Source organism: Cyrtonyx montezumae, unplaced genomic scaffold, assembly GCF_038088225.1.
Source record: "Cyrtonyx montezumae isolate F1298 unplaced genomic scaffold, pur_monq_1.0 scaffold_9, whole genome shotgun sequence".
NCBI classification, from domain to species: Eukaryota; Metazoa; Chordata; class Aves; order Galliformes; family Odontophoridae; genus Cyrtonyx; species Cyrtonyx montezumae.
This window is the reverse complement of record NW_027072100.1, coordinates 8,081,194-8,104,638: the sequence shown is the minus strand read 5'-3', so window position 1 is coordinate 8,104,638 and position 23,445 is coordinate 8,081,194. Positions and strand designations below refer to the sequence as shown.

Sequence of the window (23,445 nt, the reverse complement as noted above, 5' to 3'; positions counted from 1 at the left end):
AGAGCAGCGGCCGCCCCGCCGCCCCTCAGCCTGCGGCCCGTCCCGCTCCCATAACCGCTGCCCGGTTCCCAGCCCCCCACCCCGCACGCATCTCCCTGCCGCCCCTCGCCCGCCCCACGCTCTCGGAGCTGCGCTGCCGCCACCCGACTCCCTACTAAACCCTCTCAGCCATTTGCGCCGCCTTTTATAGGCGGTCGGCGACCTATCAGCGGCGAGCGGAATCCCTCTCCGACCGGTGATGTGAGGCCGGGCCCGCGCGCGTGCGCAGTCTGGGGGAGGCCGAGTGTGTGTGTGTGTGTGTGTGTGTGCGCGCGGGGTGGGGGGAGGGAGGGAGGAGTGGAAGGGGAGGGGGGGGGAGGAGGGAGCAGCTCACAGGAACCCTCCAAAAAAAAGATGGCGGCGGGCTCGGATCTGCTGGATGAGGTTTTCCTGAACACGGAGGTGGACGAGAAGGTGGTGAGCGACCTGGTGGGCTCCCTAGAGTCCCAGCTGGCGGCCTCCGGCCACCACCACCAGCACCACAAGGCGCAGGAGCCGCTGCGGGCCGCTGGGGGGCTGCTGGGGAACCATGTTGTGAGCGGCGGCAGCGGCAGCAGCAGCCCTAGCCCCAGCCCTGGAGGAGTTGTAGTAGGAGGCAGCGCGAATGCCCAAACAGAGAGCGGCGGCGGCGGCGGCAAGATGGGACTGAGCGCCCCGGAGATCACAAAAGCAGGTACCGTGCCGTGCCGTGCCGCGGGCAGGGCTGGGGGCGCGGGGCCTCCCCTCCCCCTCCGCGCTCCCCCCCGCGCTGTCCCCTCTCCCCCCTTCTCGCTGTGGCACCCCCGGGGCTCCGAGGTGGGCATCGACCCGCGGCCCTCCCCGCGCCGCGTCCCCCCCCCGCCGCCCGCCCGTCCCCTCGCGCGGCTCCGCGCGCCCTCCCCTTTATTTTCGCTCCCGCTCACCGGAGGATGTTCTGTCGCGTGCGTGGGGGGCCGGCTCCCCCGGCCCGGCCCGGCCCGGCCGTGTCACTCTGCCGTCCCCTCCGCTTTTATTTCATTTTATTATTATTATTATTATTTTCTGTCCCGTCCGTGGGTTGAGGGGGCAGAGCCCACCCGTGGGTGACGGCGGCACCGCGCGACCCGGGGCTGTTTTCCCCTCTTTCCCCCAACCCCCACCCCTCCTCCACCTCCCTCTCCTCCCGTGGGGGTGGGGGCTGCGGGGGGAATCCCTCTCCGTAGTGCCCCCTCCCCTCCCCCCCTCTCCCGAAGTGCGGGGGGTGTTATTAATCATGACACCTATTTCCTGCAGAGGAGGAAGCCGGGGGGGGGATTTCGAGGGGAGGAAGTCCCTCGGAACGCTGCCCCCCACCCCGCTGTTCCTCCCCAGCCCCCTCCGCTCATGTCGGGGGTTCGGAGGGGCGCTCCGTGCCGCCCGTTCCCGCTCTGCCCTGCAGGGGGTGGTGTCATAGTGCTGGGCGTGGGGAGGGCGGGGGGGGGGAGCTGGGGTCGGGGCTCAGCACCCACCTGGGGCAGGGACTCCTCCTGGGAGCGTGCCCATCTCCGTGTCCCGCGGAGCGTAGGGGTGGTGGTGGTAGTGCTGGCACTGAGGGCTCAGCCCTTGGGAAGGGAGCTAAGCTGGTTTTCAGGGGAATAGTAATAGCAGCGACAATTAAGAAGTCTCCCCAGAATCTCTCTGCAATTTCTCCCATCCCCCCTGTTTTTATACATTTTTTTTTGGTCTTTTTCTCTTCTTGCTGAAGCATAAGAAGATACAACAGCCCTTCTGTCACAGTTAACGCTGCTCTTCCAGGAGGACCTTGTTCACCTTTACAACATGCATCTCAATATTTGCCTGTCACTACTGCCTTCCCATTTCTGTCTCCTTAGGGCCAGGACCTGGGCTATCTGTGATGCTACTGGTGATAACACCAGGTCTCGTGGGGAGGAGGGGGAGGGGAGGGGGCATGAGGATTATTCAGGACAAGAAGCGCCATCATCTTGTGCCTTCTTAAAATCAGCTTTGCTTTTTATTTATTTATTTTGTTACTGTCTTTGTGGGAACTTCGGATCCAGAACTCTGTAATAAGCTGGAGCAGTCTTCTTGTAGACCTCTCCACGTCCTGCAATACTTCTTACCTTGTCAAGCTGATGATCTTCTTTCTCTTCAAGTTTTTGGTTTTGCTGTTGTTGAGCCTCCTGCTCTAACTCTGGAGGAGATGAAAGGATTAGTGAATAACATGCCCTCGACATAGGGAATGTGTCTTCTATTGCTGTTTTCCCCTCTTGCAATTGCAGCTCCGCAGCTAAGTGTGTTATCAAGCTGTAGAACAGGGAAGAGGTCTAAGATGATCTTCTTTCTTCCTTCCTTCTGCTCATATCAAATCTTTTTTCCCTGTTTTCTCTTACTGTAGTGATGAGAGTGAGGATGTTATAATTCACGCTGAACTTATCAGTATTTGGTGGGAAATTGGAAGCCTCAGGATAGTGTCTTTAACTCCGTCTTAGGTTTGTACGCTGTCCCATTTTCTTGGCTCCATGGAGAAGGCTCGGTGATGAGGGAGAATGTTCTGTCTTTGGCGGAGCTCTCCTCCCGCATGTTCTGTCTGTTTAATCTTGTTATTGTTTTGCAGGAGCAGGAGGAGTGCAAGGAGGTGTTATTAATCATAACACCAGGTCCCAGACTTCAGCTCTGGATGGAGCCACCACGACGAGCACCAGCACCACCACTGCAGCGGCAGGAGGATCCGAAGTCACTGCTGCTCCAGGGACCCTCAGTCAGGGCAAATCGGTGGTTATCAGCACCATGGCGACTGCCTTGTCCACCAGGAATGGCAAGATTGGGACCACAACAGTGCAAACTTTGAATGGTAGTAATGTGGTGATGAACTCTCACCACACAGGAAGTGCTGCTTTCTCTGGGACTCCTGTGACCGCCAACCCCGCTTCTGCACCTGCTGTCGCCCCTCTTGTTAACAATGGACCTGGATCTGTGGGAAAAGGAAATACTGTTAACGCTGTTTTGCCGTCAGCTTCCAACACTGTCATCCAGACTTCTTTCCTTAATACTGCTGTGTCCTCTGCATCTTCCTCCTCGCCCACAGTTATCTCCTCGCAGCCGCCGCCGAGCGTTGGAAGTGGGGGCCCTACGGTGACGCTCGTGAGGCCCCCGATTCACACAGCAGGACCCACAGTAGCTGCAGCTGGTGCGGCCACTCAAAATGGGAGCAATACTGTGATCAATTCAACCATCAGTGTGGGGAGTTTTCCTGCTGTTGCTACAGCCACTGTGGGATCTGGAGTTTCCCTCCAGACGACGCTTGTGAATAGCCAGTCTGGTTCCAGTGTGCCAGCAGCTCCTACCACACAGGTCATCAAATCTGAGTCTCCGAAAACTATAGTGCAGGCAGTGTCCCAGCAGCAGACGCTGGCTACTGCTGGCCAACCCAGTACTACAGGGGGTAACATGATTATTGGGCAAACTATGCAAGCTGGGCTCACCAATGTTGCTCCCAATCCTGGTGGGATACCTCCTGCAGCACCTGGCACCCCTACGGGAATGGCTAAAGGCACTGCCAACACGGTGGCACAAACTCTGCCGAGGACTCCAACAGCAACTACAAGTGGAATCAGAGCAACTTTGACTCCTACAGTTTTAGCACCTCGTTTGCCTCAGCCACCTCAGAATCCCACTAACATTCAGAATTTTCAGTTACCACCAGGTAAGGAGAAGCTCAAGGGCTTCTTGTTTTGGGAATGTGATTCTTGCAGGGAGGAAGATCTCTTGCCTTTTTTAATTGTGAATTGTGGAAAAAGGTGTTAAATATAACAATGGGAATTGTTGGTGTGGAGAAGTAGTACAGTAGCATTCCAGTACTCAGTGTATTTTTTTCAGGTGACCAAAAAGTCTTGTGAGCAGTAATAATTTGGAAGCAACTCTATTCGGTGTCTTCTTTACAGTGTTGAGGGCAGATGAAGCTGCAAACTGCCAAGTGTGACTGTGAAACATTATCAAATGAAGGGCTGCTATTTCATTTTCACAGAAGGCGTTTTAAGGTGGTTTTGTTGGTAGTTTGTGTAACCTTTGCATGCTGTTCTGTTCCCTCTCTGTCCCTGCATGCCCCCGCTACCATAGAGCTCTCTTGAATGGAGAAACTGCAGATACAACACAAGAAAACTGCCTTCTTTTCCTTTAAATACCTTCAAAGTGTGACTTAAAAACTCACACAGTTGAAGCTTATGATGATCTTTTCAGTCACTGCAGTTCTGATACAAAAGGCAGTCTTCCTCTGTCCTTACCTCACCCTGTTGTGTCTAGGGTTGCAGCTTTTGTAGTAGCTAGTACCATGCTTAGTGCAGAGCATCTCTGGGCAAGGATTGTAGTCCTGACCTCAGTGGGTGAGAAAAAAGCAGGATGAGAAGCATTTCTGGCTTGAGAACTGTTCTGTTCTTCCTTAAATATCCTAGATTTGTGCATTTAGAATTACATGTTTACTCTTACATTGAAGGGCCAGTACGTGTATCCAGTTCCGTTTTTAACTGAAAATACTCACGTGTACCTACACTTAGTTATGTCTTTTTAATAGTGCGTAGTCACAGGTATTACTCTCAGTGTTCACAGTTTTCAGGATGGCATTTGGAGAGCAACTAACCACGTGCTGCTGCTGGTGCCTAGCAAAGTCAGCAGCATTTGTGGGTCATCTGTTTCATTGGGTCTTTGTAAAAGTACACCTATTGGGACACCTAACCAACCTCAAAGCTGTGCACCTGCTGGGTAAGGCAGACCACAGCCCAGACTGCAATGCTACACACTATCTCTTTGGCTAATATATTATTTGTGATACATGTTGCCATGTAGTTTGATGATGTCTTTTGAGCATTCTGTACGTGTCATAAATATTCCTCATTTTTTTTTTGTGTGTAGAGAATTATTCCCTGTATGAGTAATTTGAATGAGACACAGTGCTAATTTTAAAAAGAAAAAAATCATTGCTAAAGCTCAGACCTTGAAATCCTGGTGTTTAATTTGGAGCTTGTTGGTTGATTGGCTGGAAAAGCCTTATTTATTGCCACAGTGCATCACAAGATTTTTCAGGCTTGCAGTCTATTGCCTTGTATACCTATGTTTTTACTAATTCTGCATTATAAATCTGATTATGGAAAAAATACTACTGTTGAGTCCAGTGGGACCTTTTTTCCTGGTAGGTGCTGTTTTCAAACCACCATAGCATATTGAAATGTGTTACACTTAGAAGCAGCATTGCCAGTCCTTAAGCATAATTGGGCTGTAAATTGCTCCTTTGGAGGTCTCGATAGATCAAAGTAAAGCAATATAGTTTCTAAACACTTGTTTGTTTTTTTTATTAAGCACTTCTCTTGTCTGTCCTACACTTTTAAGAATATTTATAACTTCAGAAGAATAGCATGACTTGTGAAATAAGCATACCTACATGACTGAATGCATAGAAATGAGATTTTTGTGTGATAAAACAGACTTAATATTGGAAACGATTTTCTTTTTAGTGTAACAATAAATCACAGAATAATAGGGGTTGGAAGGAACCTCCAGAGATCATCTAGGGCAGCCTCCTGCCAAAGTAGCTCCTAGGCCAGGTTGCACAGGTAGGCGTCCAGCAGGCCTTGAATATCTCCAGAGGAGGAGACTCCACCACCTCTCAGGGCAGCCTGTGAGGTTGTGGAGTCGTCTTGCTTTTAGTTTTTGATTTCTTTGGTTAATTTTCTGTACTTTGACAGTGTATCCAACTTTGCAAATATTTTTCATGAAGCGCACCTCGCAGAACAGAACACTTAGTGACTGATGGGTGTTGAGCTCTTACAAACATCTCACGGGTGCAAGGGCTGAGCGCTTCTGAAAAGTCCAGTGTATGCAGGTGCTTTTGTCTTTAGTAGTGTGCATAGGTGCTCATAGTGAAGGCAGAATAGGTGTCTGTGTTTGGGATGTAATTTCAAATTACATCGTGGTAGGCCGGATTTGTTAAGGCAGTTTGGGAGTATGAAACTGCAGCTGTAGCACTTGCATGTTGTACATCTGCTGCACACACCAAATCTGTGTGCACAAGTGTATGCTTAAAGTTAGCAGAGTGCTCCTAGTTTTCTAGGACTTAGTGCTTGAAGCAGCTTGAGGTTAGAGAGAGAATGTGTCACTTTTTCTACTGCTGTTTACAAATAGATCGAAAATTCTTGTGGAGGTTTGTCCAATGAGCAGCACGTGTTTTACAGCTATTTTCATGCCTTGGTATACTGTTTCGGGCTCTCTAAAGTACAGTTACAGTTTCACATATCTGAGAGGCAGAATATAAAATGTTCTTAACCTGGAATTTGGCTATAGGTTTCTAATGTTCTCTTCAAAAGAGCATGTGGAAAATGTTTGATCAGTGCTCTTCAAAATATATTACTTTTAGAATAATGCCTTATATTGCATTGTAGTGATTGTGTAACAAACATTGACTGACCAAATCAGATACGTTTGAATTGCTAATGGGACGTAGTTGTGGCTTTACTGTGTTCTGCTGTATCATTTCCCAAAGAAACTGGGCTACTCCAGGTACTCATGCATTGATACGTTTCCCACTGTTGACATCTTTGAGGAAAAGGGCTGTTGTGCTTCATGGCCCAGTTGGTCAGATCAGGGTAGTAAACATCCAAGAGTAACCTTATTTTTAGCTTTTTAGAGACAGAAATGTTGACAAATAATTTTGCTAGGGGATGAGGAGGATGAGGCATGAGTCTGTTTCTCTTTAGACATGCTACTTTAAGCATCTTTTGAAACTGTGACTGGAAATAAATCATACTCGGTTCTTTGTTTTGAAGTACTTCAAGCAGTAATACGTGTCATGTACAGTCAGCTGCTGAGAGATAGGGAAACTTGTGAGTTTGTTAAAGCACGGATGCACTTTTCTCCTGGATTTCTTAAGATTAAACTTTTGCAATGTAGAAGTTCATAAAGTGACTCGAGGCCATCGCTGGCACGTGGTAGGATCACCTTGTAAAATGACTAACTTGTGTGCTTTAAAGCTCTTTTCAAAATAGTACCTTCTCCTGCGGTGCTGCAATATAGTTTCAGAACCAAAGTCCAAGAGGGTACGCTCACCTTAACAGTATTGTCAGCTTGAGGGTTCAAAGATTTGGTTTCTGTTCTTGGAGGCGCTTTGTGCTGTTAATCTCTTCCGCTTCGTTTTTTATGTACAAGCATCTCCTGATAACCTGTAAGGCACCTGCTTAGGGCTGGGAGCAGACTGGGAAGTGCTGCATGTAAGCAGTAACAGCAGAGTGCATCTGGTAAATCTTCTGGACCGTTTTCTAGTTTAGGTGACAATGAAATCAAGAAACCTTTGTTTCCCTCAGTCTCCTCTTTTCTTCTATTTTTGGAGTATTGATACTTAAAAGAATTGCTTGCTTGCTCCTAAAGACTACCCTTTTCCCCCAGATAATCAGGACTGTGGCACATAAATCTGTTTGAAGATAGAGTAGGTTGGTGTTACGCTGTTGTGTTTTTGCGCTCCTGACCAGTGTTCGTATTACCAGTTGTGCAGCTGTAGTAGAACAGCTAGCACAGGCTTGCTTCACTTTTTATCTAACGATAAAAATGAAGTACTGCTTTTACAAAATTCCATTCTGTCTCACAGCAGCTGGTGATGAGGATGAGATCAGGCTTCCTTCAGCATTTCCTCTTTTGAGGGGCTTTTCCTGTGCTGTTTCAGTGGTGGCTGCAGGATGGGTCATTTCTCAGCTGTTAAACTGACAGCCCCTTAAGGGGTTGTGGAACACCCAGCTGCTGCTGCAGGTGAGCCCTGCAGTTGGGCTGTGCTTACTGCTGCTGCTGTCCAGGAGCGAAGGGTGCTGTACGGGGCAGACCTCTGAGGATTGGCCTACTACTCTTCACCCTGAAGGTAGGATGCTTAACTTGGTTTCTGCAGAAAGTAACTTTCCCTTTCAAACTAATGGTTCTTAGCTTGCGTCCGTTGCGCAGTAAGGACTCTGGTATCCTGGTCCTTGTTTTTTTGTCCTTAGGGTGGGAAAACTGTTTATGCACGTGCTTAATTTAAAACCTGTTCAGGTCCTGTCAGCTTGAGCACCTTTTGGAGTTGGTACCACTGAAATGTAATTTCTGCAGTGGTAGTACACTTTCCTTTGGTGAGGCGTTGGGTGCTAGGCTGGCAAGGAAAGGCGGGTGGGTGTGAAAAGGGGAAGAGGTGCTAGAATGGGAGGAATCAGACTGTCTTTAAACTGTAAAACATTGCGTTACTTTTTCAGACTGAAGGTGGTGTTCTGCGGGTTACTTTGTACCTAAAATGTGTACCCCAGAGGTGTCTACAGCAACTGGGAGCAATAAAAGTAGCTGTGCACACTTCCATAATCTTAAGCAGTACAGAAAGAAACAGGAGAAATAATATGAAGTAGTGGAATGTAGTTCTTACTATTTCTCACTGGTTGGGAAGCGAGTTCAAACGTATCCTGATGATAGCTTCGCTGCGTTAATGCACGTGCTGCTGGTGTTTTGCCTGTTAAGTGTGCAGGCATGGCTGTATTTTGTTAATAAAAATGTGTAAGGCACAGTAGTAATAGCAGCTTCTCATACTATGTTTGACTTTCATGGCATTTCACAAAACTTAATCCTTGTAACGTGTTAGAGTGGCTGATAGATAAAGTAGTATGAATGCTGCTTTAAAGCTGGAGGAAGGAGCGAGTTGGAGAAGTTCTGACTTGCTGAAGGCCATGAAGGAATCGATATTGAGCCAAGATTTGAGCTTAGGAGTCCTGGAGCTGGCGTGTAAAGTGCTATCTCTCTTTCTGAAAGATAACTGTGGATCTCTTCTGCGGAGCTCTTCTGGATGAGGGGTGGTTTTCTTGTTCAAATCATGCATCAGCAAAAGGAACATTCTGCTTTATTTGAAATCTGTTACATCAGATCTGCCATATGTCACCAGACTGAAAGTTGTGTTTGTTCTCACTGCGACTTTTTAATTAAGGAATCCTGCACACTTAGCTCTGTACCCCAAAGGACTTAAAAATGAGAGAGCTGTGTAATCAAATTTGTTGCTGTTATTGTTAATATGAGTGTCATGAAGCCAACAAGCACTTTGTTTTTGATAAAGGTGACTCTAAGAGTTGAGATTTAATGGGAAATGCACAAGTAGTGCGACTTCTAATCTGTGGAACAACTAACTTTGACTGCTTACAGTTCAGTTCTGTTAAGAAAAACGTTGTTCCCAGCAATCTTTGGAAGAGCACGTGTGGATTTGTTTTGCAGATCTGTCTACGCTTCAGGCTGTGGTCTTTGGAGGTTTTTGGGTAACACTGCTTACGCTGTTGGTAGAGAGCTACAAGTGAGCGCATCTTTTCTTTTGAGGCATTTTGCACTCTGCTGCTCTAGGATGCTCTGTGGAATTGGCGTGCTCAGTGAGCTGAATGAGCTTTCCACGTCTGGAAATGTTAGAAGTGAGCCACGTACACACAGCAGCTTGGTTTGAGGACCATGCATTTGGCTGCTGCCAGGGCTTGAGCATCTAACACAGTGGCTCATCTTCAGCACTGACAGAGCTGAGGATGAATATGCGACTGCTTTGGCTGCTGATGCACGGAAGGCTCGAATGAGTAGGTATCACAAACTCTCTTCATGCTAAACCTTCTGGTGCACGGAACTCCTCGCTATTGTTTGTCTTCTCTGCCTTGGGAAATGATATGTAAATAGAATCCCAAGAAATGCATGAAGTAGTTCAGGAACGCAGTTGAAAATGCAGGTACTGGCTTAAAGTGGGCTTTAACAGGGAGGAGGGAGGGGTTTGCAGAGAGCCTGCTCTCATGAAATCTGTGTGGTGGGATACTGCTGGTCTCTTTGCTATGAACCAGAGAGAGAAGCTGCTAACCAGCAGGGCAGTTTAAACGTTTCTGGGTTGTTATTTGCAGTTTCTGTCAGAAATGTCTGCAATGAACACTTCCACCTGAAAGCACCCACTCCTGTCAGGTGTTCTGTGTACTGAAACTTTATGAAAGTTTGCATCGCCCTTTAACATCTGAATCCACTCCTGGAATGTGATGTCATGGCTAGATGGGAACAGAAATGCTTCTGCCAGCTGGGAGGGGGGTGGAACCACATTCAATTTTGTTGTTCACTGTGTTATGTCTGAGATCCATGAGAAAAAAAATGTTGAAAATTCTGTTTCTCACAACTGGACACAGTGATAGGAAGGAATACACAGTGGTGGTTACATCCTTATTTGCTCATCACTGAGCGTGGTCCTGGTGCTGCTGGGGCTGTGGGCTCAGGATGGCCCTCTCCTCTGGGCAGGTTGCACACGGCTGCTCCAAAGAGCCCTGGGGATGTTCAGGCTTTGTCTTCTGTAAGTTGTTAATGCCTTAACTTGAATTTGCTTCTGAACTTATCAGGATCTTGACTAAATTCAAGAAGTTGCTGGATGTACTGACACAGGTTTCTTAAAACCTGTAAAACCTTTCTCATCTGGGTGAAGATTTTGCTGTATCTTCTTCCTCCTAAGAGAAGAGCAGTAGTTGTACACTGTGTCCTTTATTTACAGTGACATGGTTGTGTCTGCTCTGCAGGTTGTAACTGAGATATTGCAGCAAAATGGTCCCATTTCCACCTGAAATGTTGGGAGAGGTGCAAAAACTGTATGTGGAGGCTGCAATTAAACAGATGTAACAATGGTCATCCTCATATTTCAAATTAAATGGGGCTTTTTTCATTAAGACCAAAGACATGTTGAGTAGGTTACCCTGTAAAACACACTGCTGCCTCAGGAGGAATTGATTGTTTTCTTCTTGTGCCTCAGCTTAATCTTGACTTTTTACCCCAGTTCCATTCTGTAGTCATTTCCTTCCAGAAATGCTGGTGTACTCTTGGAGGCATAGGAGTCTCAAAGAGCTGAAGGCTTAGCTTTTGCCACAAACCCTTCTGCCTTGGAGTAATTTTCTTCATGTGTCCTCAGCACAGTATTTAAGGTAAATTGAAGTAGTTCTTGAGGCCTTCTGGATGCCTAGAAGTTTCATTTTAGTATAGGTTCTTTTGAGTGAGGACATTTTTTTTATTATCATCATCACTGTGTAATAACATAGGTTATCAATATATTATCAAGAACTGAGTGATACCTATAAGGAGCTGATACAGCTGAGCGTGCTGTTCCTGCAGTGAGCTCTGTATAGGCAGATGCTGAAAACTCTGCTGTTAAGGAGCTGTATGAGCATGGATAATCTTTGGCTCTGTAGCTGTTGTCAGCTTAAAAATAACATTTTAAAACTATGGCTTTCTGTACTTGTATTACCAGTAATGAGAAGGTTGTCCTTTGAATATAAAAGGCTGACTCTCAGCAAAGTGCATAAATAGATTATAAACCCTTTTACCAAGGGACAGTACTTTTACTCTGTATTTATACAGGAGTTAGCACAAGATTTGACTGTTGCCATGTTCTTTTTGAGGTATTTGGAAAAGTATATTGATAAAACATTGAGCAACTTCTTGTCCATGTAGAACTATTTATATGTTACAGCTGTAATTTGTGAACAGCAGTTAGCTTTGATTTTGATTCTTTTTTTTTTTTTCCTTAAAATGCATTACTGAAATATTTTTTTTTCATAATGCATTGTAGCCAATGCCTGGGCAACTGGTAAAATAAAACGAGCATCAGTGTGTAATATTGTTTTACATGGTGTGACTGTTTTAAGACATTTTATTGAATCAAGCCACTTTAACTAAAGTGGTCTAGATTATCATTATAACTCAATTAATATGTGATTCCTAGAGTAGCTGAGCTGTTAAAAACCACCCCTGTGCTTAAGCATGAAATAAAGCGTGTGCTGGATGCTGTACAGCCAGCCAGCGTAGGTTCAGCTGCAAAACGTGTTCCAGGTGTCAGAGAATAAACAGCACTGAGCTCTGAGGTTTAGTGCCATGCCCCTAAATGCTTCCTAAATGGCTTGGGGTGCAGCAAGGCTGTACTGAGCTGTCTTTGCACCTTCTTTCAGCCAATTAGTTGGGTATTTCTGCATGGGAGGGTTACACTGAATGCATCTCCCAGAAGTTACAGCATCAGGTGCATTTAGCATAAGCAGCGGTGTGGCGAGTGGGACCAGTTGCACCTGTGAGTCAGAGGTAGCAGCTGCAAGGAGCAGCAGGGAGCAATTGCACACCAAAGAGGCACAGAATGTGACCAGAAGAGCTTGGTGCAGGAGATGGGACGAGGTCTGAAGCAGGAAGGCTGAGAGTTGCTCAGTTGTGCAGAAGTTTATGGGAAAGCTTGAGCAGCTGTTAGTCTGTAATAAACATGCATGTGGTCATGTTTGCAGTAGTATTAAGGGTGGATTGGAAAAAGAGGCAATCGTTCATGCCATGAACCTCAAGCCTTGTGTTTCCTATCGTTCTTCCTTTTTTCCAGCATATCCTTCGTTTTTTTTCCTTCTCTCTCTGTGGGGGAGGGGAGGGAAGGCACTAATTATTTATAAATGTTAGTCATACCCAGTCATTAAGCTTAGTCATTACTCAGGACTGTGCATTTGATGGTTAGTAAAATCAAAACTAGACTTCACTTTGTTTAAAACCTTTGAGCACAGGCTTACAGGTGCAGAAATACTTTTATTTCAGTGTTCAGCTCTAACTGAAAAAGTGATGCTATTGAATTAATGTTTCTATCAGCCAAGTGACATGTAATATCATGGCCCCGTTGTTGCATTGTGTTTGAACTCTCAGGCATTGTGTTTGACATCTTCTCAAAGCAGAGTGGTTCTTACGTTGGTGATGAGAGCCTTAAAATCACAGTGTTCCTGCAGGGATTGGAGGTGAAGGTTCCCGTGAGGCTGTTCTGGTAGCTGTTGACCTGTGGAGCTGTCCACTGTGGGCTCTGTGGCTCCAGGTGAAGAGGCAGCACCAGCAAGGGATCCCATCACTGCAGACATCACCCAGGGTACACCTATAGTAGGGCAGCCATAGTGTGCTTGGTTTGAGGCATCGCTGTTTGAAGGAAGATGATGTGGATTCATTGCATTATCCCTCACTACGTGTTTGCTTGCAGGCTGTGCTAGGTTCAAAGCTTGAACGTTTCCATTTCATCCTGTGCTTGAACCACTCAGGTGTGTTGATGCACCTTGGTCCATTTCTGTTTGCCAGAAATGAATACTAATTGAGTTTTCAAATCTCCTCTTTAGAATAACATGAAAATAATCAGTGACCTGTTATTTTGTGTCTTCCTTTCTCAAAGGCAAATCAGATTTTGGTGTAACTGCATTATTGTTTGATGCACGTGTAGAGAAATTAGTGGCAGAGCTGAATCTGAGTCCCTTTGAGATCAGTAATTAAAGTAGTTGGTTTAGAGCCTGATAGTGGTTTTCTTTCTTAGTTCTTTCTGCACCAGACTAAGGACAGATTTGTGTGATGATTGGATTGCAGTCTGGCAGCTCTCTGCTGTTTTGGCTTTGTGGGCTTGACTAGAAAGGGGTGTTAACACACTTTCAAAGAATATACCTTTCCAGAAAAGTCAAAATAGTTTCGGATCACATTGTTGAAGCATTTGCTGAATGCTGCAGTGTAAGAAGAGGTGTTTGGCAGAAGGCTTCTTACACATTTTTCAGCTAAGGTAAGATTTCTCTGTATGGGATCACTGTTAAATACAGTGACTTTTTGGCATGCTAGCATGGCATGATTCCTTTAGCTATATTCCTGAAAGACTTTGGAATCAGTACTGTACGAGTTGTTCACTTCTGTAAGAGTATGGTGAAGTTCTGCAGTTCGAAGCTAAGGTCTTGCATAATGAGAGGAGTAAAAGCTTTCACTATGAGGTTGTGTCTTTTGTCTTCTGACTCTTATTGGGGGAAAAAAATAACAAAAACGACTTTTCATAACTTGTTGACTTGCCTTTACAAAACACATTTTCTGTGTGCTGCTGTCAGGATCTGTAATGATTTTTGAGGTGGTTCTTTCACTTGTGTTAGTAATAATCACAGATCAGCTGCTCAGGAAATAGTGTTTCAGTTACGGTCTGTGCTGTGTGTGCAGATTGCACGTGAGCAGAGAGCTGCAATATGTGAGTGGAGTGCTGTAGTAAACTAACACTGTTCCAAAACTTCGGGCTGTGTAGCTAGGTGAGATATGTCTTTGCTCTACCTGAAGCACAGCTGGTGCTGAGCATTTAGCAGCCACTCTTAAGATATACAGTGCAGTGCAGCTGTGCACTTGGTACAGGATGCCAGGTTGCTCCGTGTGCTGGACAGCTCAGCTGCCTGGCCCTGCCTGCTCTGAGACCTGTGACTCAGCAGATGTGCTGGGAAGGAATGGTGTGTGCTGTCTGTCACAGGTAGCGGTGGGTTCTGATTTAGCTCACACCTGCACGATGCACTTGAGCACTGCGGTGTCACAAACCAGCTGAGTTTGTGCATGAAACTCGAGCCTGGATTGCTGACCACAACTAAGGGTTTGGTGGGAGAGTTCACGTGAAGGCTTTGCTTTCCTGGATTTGTTGTGCAGCACAGATCACCTGAGGTTTTGAGCACCTGAACAGTATTTCCCCCACACACACACTCTCTTGTTCACAGTGAGCAAGAAAATCCACAGTAGGAGGAAAGGTCTGTGCAGGAGAGTGACTGGCTGTGGCTGGGAAGCTGCTGAACTGATACGTCCAGGCTTCCCTCATTCCTAGTGTGGTCCCATCTTGATGACATACCGTCCAAGTCTGTATGTGACAAGAAAACTGATGTAAATTCATTAATGCGATTAATGGAAGCTCAGCTGAAGTCCTGACCCATTTTTACAGACCTAGCAATATGTCACGTTAAATCCAAGGCACTTTCTCTTTCCCTTTGAATCTGTGGATATTACTTGGCACCCTTTTTTTGGAGTTGTGCAATAATTCAGATTTGGAGGGACCTTTGAAGATCACTTGAACTAAGCCTTTGCTCTAAGCACAGGGAACTTCAAAGTTAGGTCAGACTGCCTGGGGCCAGCTCCAGCACCCTAACCCTCCTAGTGCTCGCTTCCTTTTGTCAGTGTTTTTCCTGTACTGGTGAGCCCAGAACTGAACGTGGTATTCCATATGCGACCTTGCAAGTGCCAATTAGTGAGACTCATCACTTCCCTGAACAAGCTGGCTATGCTCATGCTACTACAGTCCAGTATGTGGTTAGCTGCCTTCTCTTCAGAGACTTGCTGCTCGTGTCCTCTGGGACCCCTGTGCTTTTCTCTATAGAGCTACTACTTCAGTTTTTTGCCTGCACATGGTTTTTTTCTCTCCCAGGTTCAGGACTTAACAGCTTTCCCTTCTGGCATATCAGCAGCTCCCTATATTTGTTGTCCTATGCAAACTAGATGAGTGTTTTCCATTCCATCATCCAATTCCCTGATGATATTGAATGGTATTGGTGCCAGCATCATACCCTGAGGGTTGCCAGAACTGACAGTACATCTAATGTGTTGGTGCATGTCTTTCAACAGGTATAAGAGAACGCATCTTCAGTAACAACTAATCCAAAGCTTTGTTCCCAACTTCACTTCTGTGCTATTCATCTTGTTTGTAATCAATACTCCTCGTGAGCTGCTATATAGATTGTCCTTTGTGAGTGCTCTGTGCCTGACAGTTCATTACAGAAGCTCCCCTTCAACGTCTATAAGTAATGCTGAATCTTCCTTCAGTTGTGTTAGGGGAAGCTTTCTTTAGTTACTTCAACTGTTGTGAACTGCTATGAACTTGTAGAGGAGTAACCTGTGCTAGTAGACTTTGATAGGTTCTTCCCTCTTTTCATTCCTATAGAGTGAGTCCTTTTACAGGCAGTTCACTTATCGTAAGTGAAGGAATGAAGGATTCCTTGATAGCTTTGACATTGGTGCTGGGTTATCATTTCCTATTCTGCAAGAAGGGATGCTATCGTATCATATCATTTCTACTGAACGTTCTCCTTGTAGTTTCAGTAGGCAGCTATCCTTTGCTCCAGCTCTCTCTACAGTATTCTTCCAGCTTTTTTGTACTGGGGGAATCTTAAAGCTTCATCCTTCCATAAAGGTTTTGTCATTCTGGGGTCTCTATACAACCTGATCAGATCTCCTAAGTAGCATTGACTCATCCCTTTTGCTTCTTACGGGTTCTGCTGTGTATGACAGCAACTTGCTTAACCTTGCAGACGCTTCCTTTCATTTTCATTGCAAAGGAATCTCTTCTGACAATACAGAAAAGGTACTATTATGAGGCTTTCTTCTACTAATATGGCACAGTCTACTTATGATTACTGTCAGAATTATTATTTTTTTTTGCCAGCATCTTGTTGCAAATGAGTGTGTGCTTGAGAGCTTTGGGCACCGCTGCTCTCATGGTAAAATATCTGTGTAGGTGAACGTTCCTGGTGAATCTAAGTAGGATTTGAAGGTTGGTTGGATGTCAGTGGACTTGGTGATCGATAACGCACTTTCCTAGAGATACTTGTGAGAACTTTGATTTCCTGTGCCTGAAGTATCGATCCTCTAGTTATTCTTTTCTGACAGTGACATTGTTTCTGAGCACTGGCATGTTCGTTTTGAAGGGATTCTTTGCTGCCTGGTGGTGTTTTGTCACTGGAAGTAAAGCTCAGTTACCCTTTGAGAAGAGGATTTCTACAGAAGACTGGAAAAGCCTATTTACTGTGTGATTTCAAGAGCATACCTTCACCAAGTCCTCCATGTGTTTCAGATAAAAAAGAAAAAAAAAGGGAAGCATTTATTAAAGGGCTACATTCCTTAGTAGTGGTTCTGAACTGATCTGTGAGTGTGGTAGTGAGCAAAATCTGATTTTCCACTTGTCAGTTCTTCTGGTCAGCATCAGAAAGGGATGCTGCCACTTCTGATCCAGTGGATGCTCTCTTGGTTTTTGTATTTCACAGGTACCAAAGAGTTTCATTTTTGCATGCTGGTATGAGCAGGGGCACACCTCATGGTGGCCCTCATGTCAGGTGCATGCTGACTGTGGGTGAACTCTTGCAGTGTGCTGCTGGCTGGATGAGGAGGCTCCTCAAGAACTGGATCAGCAGTTCTGTGTGTGGCTGGCACCTGTGTGTGTTGCTGTGAGTGCCTATCTGCTTGGCAAGCAGTGACCTGGAGATGCCTGCTCTGTCTGCAGTGAGTTTTAATGATCACCCTGAACTCCAGCTCTTGTACAGATTGTTAATCTTGGTTTCTAGGTTTATCAGAGAAAACTTGATTTTATTTTATTTTTTGAATGTAGAGGTTCTCTAGCCAGACAGGTGTTACACAGATGATGAAGGGAGTCTGCAAAAGGCTACAAAATCTTTTTAATTTCCCTCTGTTATTCTGATAGGAATTCCTTCTCTTTAGTCTGTGCTAAGGCATGCCATCTTTCAAAGGAGTAAGAAAGGAGAAAGCAGTAGAAAAAACCCTGGTTTGTTTATCTGTCATATTGTATGGGCAGAGGTCTTTAGTTTTTATTCCACAGCATGATATTACAAGTTCTATCAATTAAAAAAAAAGAAAAGAAACGCGCAAAATAGAAGAAATCCCTTTGAAGATAAAAATACTATCAGCAACTGGAATACAAATAGCAAGAGTTGAAGATGACACAATGAAGGGGCAGGCTTCTGTGCCATATAATAATGAACCTTTCCATCCATGTGCTCTCTTGAAAGCAAGAGATCCAGGAAGGTCTCCACCACAAGAACACACGAGGAGACCATGGAACTAGGCAGGAGGACAAGTCTTTTCAGCATAGGATCAGTCCAACTCAATTTTGCTGATCCTTTGTTTGGAGCTGTGGTGAATCACTCAGTTCAAACTAAATAACTAAAATACAAGCCTCCATCATGATTCTGTTGAGCTTCTAACAAAAATGGTAATTAAAATTTATTTTGATTAGTTTTTTAATGAGAGACTTGGAAAGAATGCTTGAATGTTCGCATTTATAATAGAGGATAAGATTTTGTATTATACATGATCAGGCTTTCTAAGAAAAAAAAGGCAGAGGTACTGTAGCCATGTGTTTTATTGTTACCTGTTTCTAATTGAACATTTGCAGTGATCTTTGACTGCCCTCTGAAATAGCAATTCCTCCACCTGGGGAGTGAAAACCTGGATTGTAAATGTGAACCAAAATATTTTTCCTTCTTACTTTAAATGTGACCTGAGTTTCATGGAAAAGAGAGAAACCTCAGTATAAGTCTAGCTGTCTTCTAGTTCCTGCTAGGCATTACTGGTCTGGTTCATAGAACATTTGTACATATACAGATGTATATACTTCAGATGTGGATGGCACCCCCTGGATGCAGGATGTATGGAGAGCAGCATATGTATGTATGTTTGGAGAGCGGACTGTTTCAGCCCTACATCAAGTTTGTTGAGATGCAGAAAATAAATGAAGCCTTTTCGTTCTAGGTTTTCAATCGAATTAGCTCCAGTGAGATTTCCGAACTTTGCTGGAAATCCACTTTATGCTATGTGGGTATTGTTTTACTCTTGTTTTTTGGCTAATGGTGTTGTAAAAGTCTGTAATTGTTCTGGGGGGAGAGAAGCTGAGGCAGTAGAGGCACTTTTGCCTCTTTAAGAAAAGAGATGGTGGAGAGCAGCAAGGCTGGAGAGGTGTAAAGTATTCAGCCAAAAATAGTTGCCCTCGTGTTGTGTTCCTCATGAAGGTCTACATAGAAGTTTCTATGTAGAGATGTATGTATGTTTCTAATAATGAAGTTCATCCTAGGCTAAATTTGTATGCCTTTTCTGAAATGATCAGTGTACTGACAAAGATGCATCTTCAAGCAGGTAAAATGTCTTGAGTGAACGTGGTAGACAAACTACTTAAATAGGGATAGGTATGAACTTAGCTTTGTATCACTGATTTTTTTTTTTTATGATGACTTTGATGATTGAGCAAAAGTTCAGACTCCTCATGGAGATCTCACAGGATAGTGCTTGGAGTCAAGGTCTGAATTAAAACTGATTGGTTTTAGCAGGAGACAGACAGACTTTGTTGATATGCTTTCCAATGCTGTTCAGCTGTCTGGATCAGCAGTTGTGCTGTTGCTGTGTGGGCATGCTCTAACTATGCATGTAGATCAGGGAGGATATTTCATTGTGCTTGCTGTCTGGAGGTAGGCAGCCTTTGCTCCATGCTTATCTGCTGCCTTTTCTTTCTTCACTTTCTTCACATCTACCTTTTGGATGGTGTGTTAGCTCTTGAATATGGTAGGGAACCCCAGAATTGTGGTTTCTGAGTAGGCTTCCTATGGATGTCAATCTACTTGTGTGTATGTAACAACTTTTTTAAGCAAAGGCATTTGTGGTTGTATTTGGCAACACCTAGAAAACTTTATTTTCAGTAGTGCCAGTTGATTTTCATGGTAAAGTTTCCTCCTGTAGCTGGTTGCTCCAATAGATTAACCAATTTTGGGTGCCCAGATCATTTCCTAAGGCTCCTTTTGCATAGCTTTTGAGACTGAGGTGGTGGGGACTGACTGAGACATGTGGAAGGAATGAGCCTGGAGAAACTTACTGTCCCAATCCTATATGTGCTTCAAGAAAAAGAAGCTAGCATCTGAAAATGTCTGTTGAAATCAGCTATCCGGTGGGCTTAAGTGTACTGATCTGAGTGACTGATCAGGGAATGACTGCTTTGTTTCCTTCTTCCTTTTATTTTCCTTTTGGGGTGTAATATGGCACAGTGTGCTCTGTTGCAGATGCACACGAGGAAAACTGTGATATTATAATCATGTTCATTACTAAATTTGTTATGGGGAAATTAATTTAGAACTTAGATGATTGTGTTCTTGTTGCTGTTGAAGCCTAGTTTTATTTATTTATATTTCTTAAAGTAATAGGAATTTTGCTTAGTGGCAAGATTGCTTTAGTTGCAGTGTTCCTTGAAACACTTTTCTCAGCAGAAAACAGATGTGTTTCTTAAGCAATTGCCAACTTTAACCTCTGTTCATGGGATATTGGATTGGGAGGGATGCGACTTGTGTTCTGACACACGCCGTACTGAGCATTTTGATGAGTAAAGACTATTTCTGTCATTAAGATACTCTATACAAAAGATGGTATATTCTACTTCTATTTTAAGCTGCTTTTACCAGCTGTGTAATACTTAAGCAGAGCATTAATTCTGCATATATCTAACTCGGACAAAGATCTGAGGAAAATAGGCTCCTTAAATTTGAAAAGGGCGGTGTGTTTGTTGACCTGTTTCTTTTTTAACAGGCATGGTCCTTGTGCGTAGTGAGAATGGGCAGTTGCTGATGATCCCTCAACAAGCCTTGGCCCAGATGCAAGCACAGGCACATGCCCAGTCTCAGCCTCAGAATACTATGACACCTCGTCCTGCTACACCTACCAGTGCTCCTCCAGTGCAGATATCAACAGTACAGGTTAGTTCAGTGATTTGTAGTAGTTTAAAAAATCAGCTGAGAATTCTGCCTGTGAAGAATACACCACAAGGTTCAGCTTGGAGAAGGTCTTGGGGAGACCTTGTTGAGCCCTTTCAGTACTTAAATGGAGCTAATAAATGGAACAGAGAGAGGCTTTTTAAATGGTCGCATAGTGATAGGGCAATGGGAATGATTTTAAACAAAAGGAAGGCAGATTTAGGTTAGATGTCAGGAGATGGGGTTGGTGAGACACTGGCCTAAGCTGCCCTGAGAAACTGGGCATGGATGCCCCATCCCTGGAGGTGATAAAGATCAGGTGACATGGGGCCCTGGGCATCCTGATCTAATGGGTAGTAACCCTACCATATGGCAGGGGAGTTGGAACTAGATGAATTGTAAGGTTACTTTCAACCCAAGCCATTCAATGAATGTTTTTTTCTATTTTTTTTCCTCCTTCCCAAGGCTCCAGGAACATCTATTATTGCACGACAAGTGACACCAACTACTATTATCAAGCAAGTGTCTCAGGCTCAGACGACAGTGCAACCCACAACAACGTTACAGCGTCCTCCTGTTGTGCAGGTTAGTTTGTAGATGCTAAATGTATGCTTGATTAAAAAGCAGTGTACAAGTGTGAAGCGATCTGTTTGACTTCCAGGCAACAATGATGTGATGTGACTTCTATCACCTAAACATTTAATTGTGCTTTCTTCATCCTCTGAACGTACAGGGTTAGATAGCTATCACTGAGAAAAATGCAGCTTTTGCTACATACCCAGTTAACCTTTTCCCCTTTGGAGCCTTTGCCTCTGTCAGTGATCTTTCAAGGTGGGTGCAGCTGAGTCTCATTCATTTCCACTACTATTATACTGGAGGAAGAAATCATAGTGTGCTTGTCATTGTTCTCATTCACTCTGGTTATGGAAAAATGAGACAAATTGAATCCTTGTTTCCTTGTCTGTCTCCCAGGTATCAGTGAAGTTAGCTTTGGTGTCACTGGAGCCTCTTTTCTTGTGGATCCTTTATATAAAGTTCAAGTTTACAAAGGAATTGTTAAAGTTCAGAGGGCTAGCTTTGGCTTGTTAAGTATTGATTGTCATTACTAAGTAGAATATGCTGAAAGTCTGTCAGTGGACTGTATGTGTGAAAAGTTCTTATTTATGGTGCTGCTTCCTTAAAGATGGTAATCTTACTTTGATTTACCAACTTGTCTATGAAAGCAGAAAAAATGCTTTCCTGTTTTTTCTGAAAAAGACCTGGAGAAGACCACAGCTTTTGGGTCACTTCTTGTGAAAGTGGCACTTAATGAACAAGCCAAAGAGCTATGCATTGCCAGAAATGTATGTATTTTAGTTGTGTTGGGAAACAACGGTGTATGAAGGTATGCTTGTATATTATATTGCAGTTTTATTCCGTAACCAGAAATCGTGCAGTACTTAATCAACTTTTACCATTCCAGACTCGAATGTGTAGCGTATTGTGCCATCTGGTGGCTCTTTCTTTCCACTGCAACAGACTGTGGGTTATTCTCTTCTTTGTATGGTAGCTGGGAAAGATGAGTTACTGTCCTGTGGCTTGATTTGTTTGACAGTTCAGAAGGCAATCATGTTTTGATATATTCCAAGTACAATAATATTATGTTTGTGTTCTCTGCAGCCTCAGATTGTTCTGGGTGGTACTGCACAAACAACTACGTTGGGGACAGCAACAGCTGTACAAACTGGAACTCCTCAGAGAACAGTGCAAGGAACAACAGCAACTTCTGCTGCTGCCACAGTAAGATACTGAGTGCTTTTAGAATCTCCTCTGCTGCGTTGCTGAATATGCAACTATGCACACACGCATGTCCACTGATAAAGTAGAAGGTAGTAAAGATGTAGGAGTTGTGTTATTGGGGAAAAAGAAAAGTTTTAAGCAGCACTGTGTGATTTACAAAGTGTGAAACAAATCACTTGAATCTTAAGAGCTGCCAAAGTATTGATTTTATTTCTGTATTGGCTTTTAAAGTATTCCTTTCTTAAAAAAACATTAGTTGCATATTCACAGGAATGTGTATTGTTGGGCATAGCTGAGCAGAATCAGCATGAGGAGGGATAAGAAGCTGACTCTGACTTGTACAAGATGCTTGCTTCTAGGGCTGCACAACAGGGAGAATCAGAGTGCACTGAGCTATGTACTGGGAAGGAGGAGCTTTGCTATTTGTTGTCCTGCTGCAATGCCTATTTTCACATGCCCAGGTGTCATTCATAAAATACTCTGCATTTCCTAGTTTCATTCAGAATCAGATTTTTTAATATATTTTGGTAGCAAAAAATGTGAAAAAAATACGTACTTAGAAAATAGTAAGATTTTTTTTTGCTTTATAAGTGACAGAGGACCTGAATTTATAAATTAATTGATGAACTGAAGGAAGGACTTTATTTCTCTGAGTTCATAGTCAAAGTAGTTGTTATAATGAGTTCATCTTCCCTTTTGTTTCCTTTCTTCACCCTCATCTCTCTTTAATAGGAAACTATGGAAAATGTGAAGAAATGTAAAAACTTCCTATCCACGTTAATAAAACTGGCATCATCTGGAAAACAGTCTTCAGAGACTGCAGCTAATGTGAAGGAATTGGTACAGAACCTACTGGTAAGAAAAGTTCAGAAGAAGCTATAGGAAAGCAGTATATGGGTCAACTTAGCCTTAAAACTAAGATTTTTTTTATGGTGAGGAGAAAGATATTGAAATGTGAGAAAAATTAAATGGAAAAAAACCCCTTTTTCTGAATTAAAATATATGCATGGATTTTACTTTGAAGCCTGCAAAGCAGGTGTTCTTGCTTACGTTCACACGTGAGAACTTAACCATGATGCTCATTAACCTATTGTAGTTGACTTAGGTGAGTTAAATTTAAGTGCAAATAGTGTAGATGTTAACTCTTAAATTCCTCATTTTTATTGGTAAAGCAGTGAACAAAAAGATGAATTGTGTACTTAAGACAGTACAACTAGCACGATGGCTGAGTGTAGGAAACCACACTTCTACAAAAAAAAAAGTACTAGCTGAAGCTAATGCTAAAGCTTGATGTTATTAATATTTATAGGGTGAGTTTTTATTTCTAGATTAGTACTGC

General features: G+C 44.0%; 1 protein-coding gene across 1 annotated transcript in view; it reads left to right on the top strand.

The window, feature by feature from the left end:
- Positions 1-358: 358 nt before the first annotated feature.
- TAF4 (TATA-box binding protein associated factor 4) overlaps positions 359-23,445 on the top strand; it is a 36,479-nt gene continuing 13,392 nt past the window's right edge. Inside the window, exons 1-6 of the mRNA XM_065754577.1 lie at positions 359-712; positions 2,612-3,700; positions 20,164-20,330; positions 20,793-20,912; positions 21,987-22,106; positions 22,839-22,961. Of these exons, the coding sequence (XP_065610649.1) occupies positions 394-712; positions 2,612-3,700; positions 20,164-20,330; positions 20,793-20,912; positions 21,987-22,106; positions 22,839-22,961 (1,938 nt within the window). The 5' untranslated portion in view covers positions 359-393. The remainder of the gene's footprint in view (positions 713-2,611; positions 3,701-20,163; positions 20,331-20,792; positions 20,913-21,986; positions 22,107-22,838; positions 22,962-23,445) is intronic.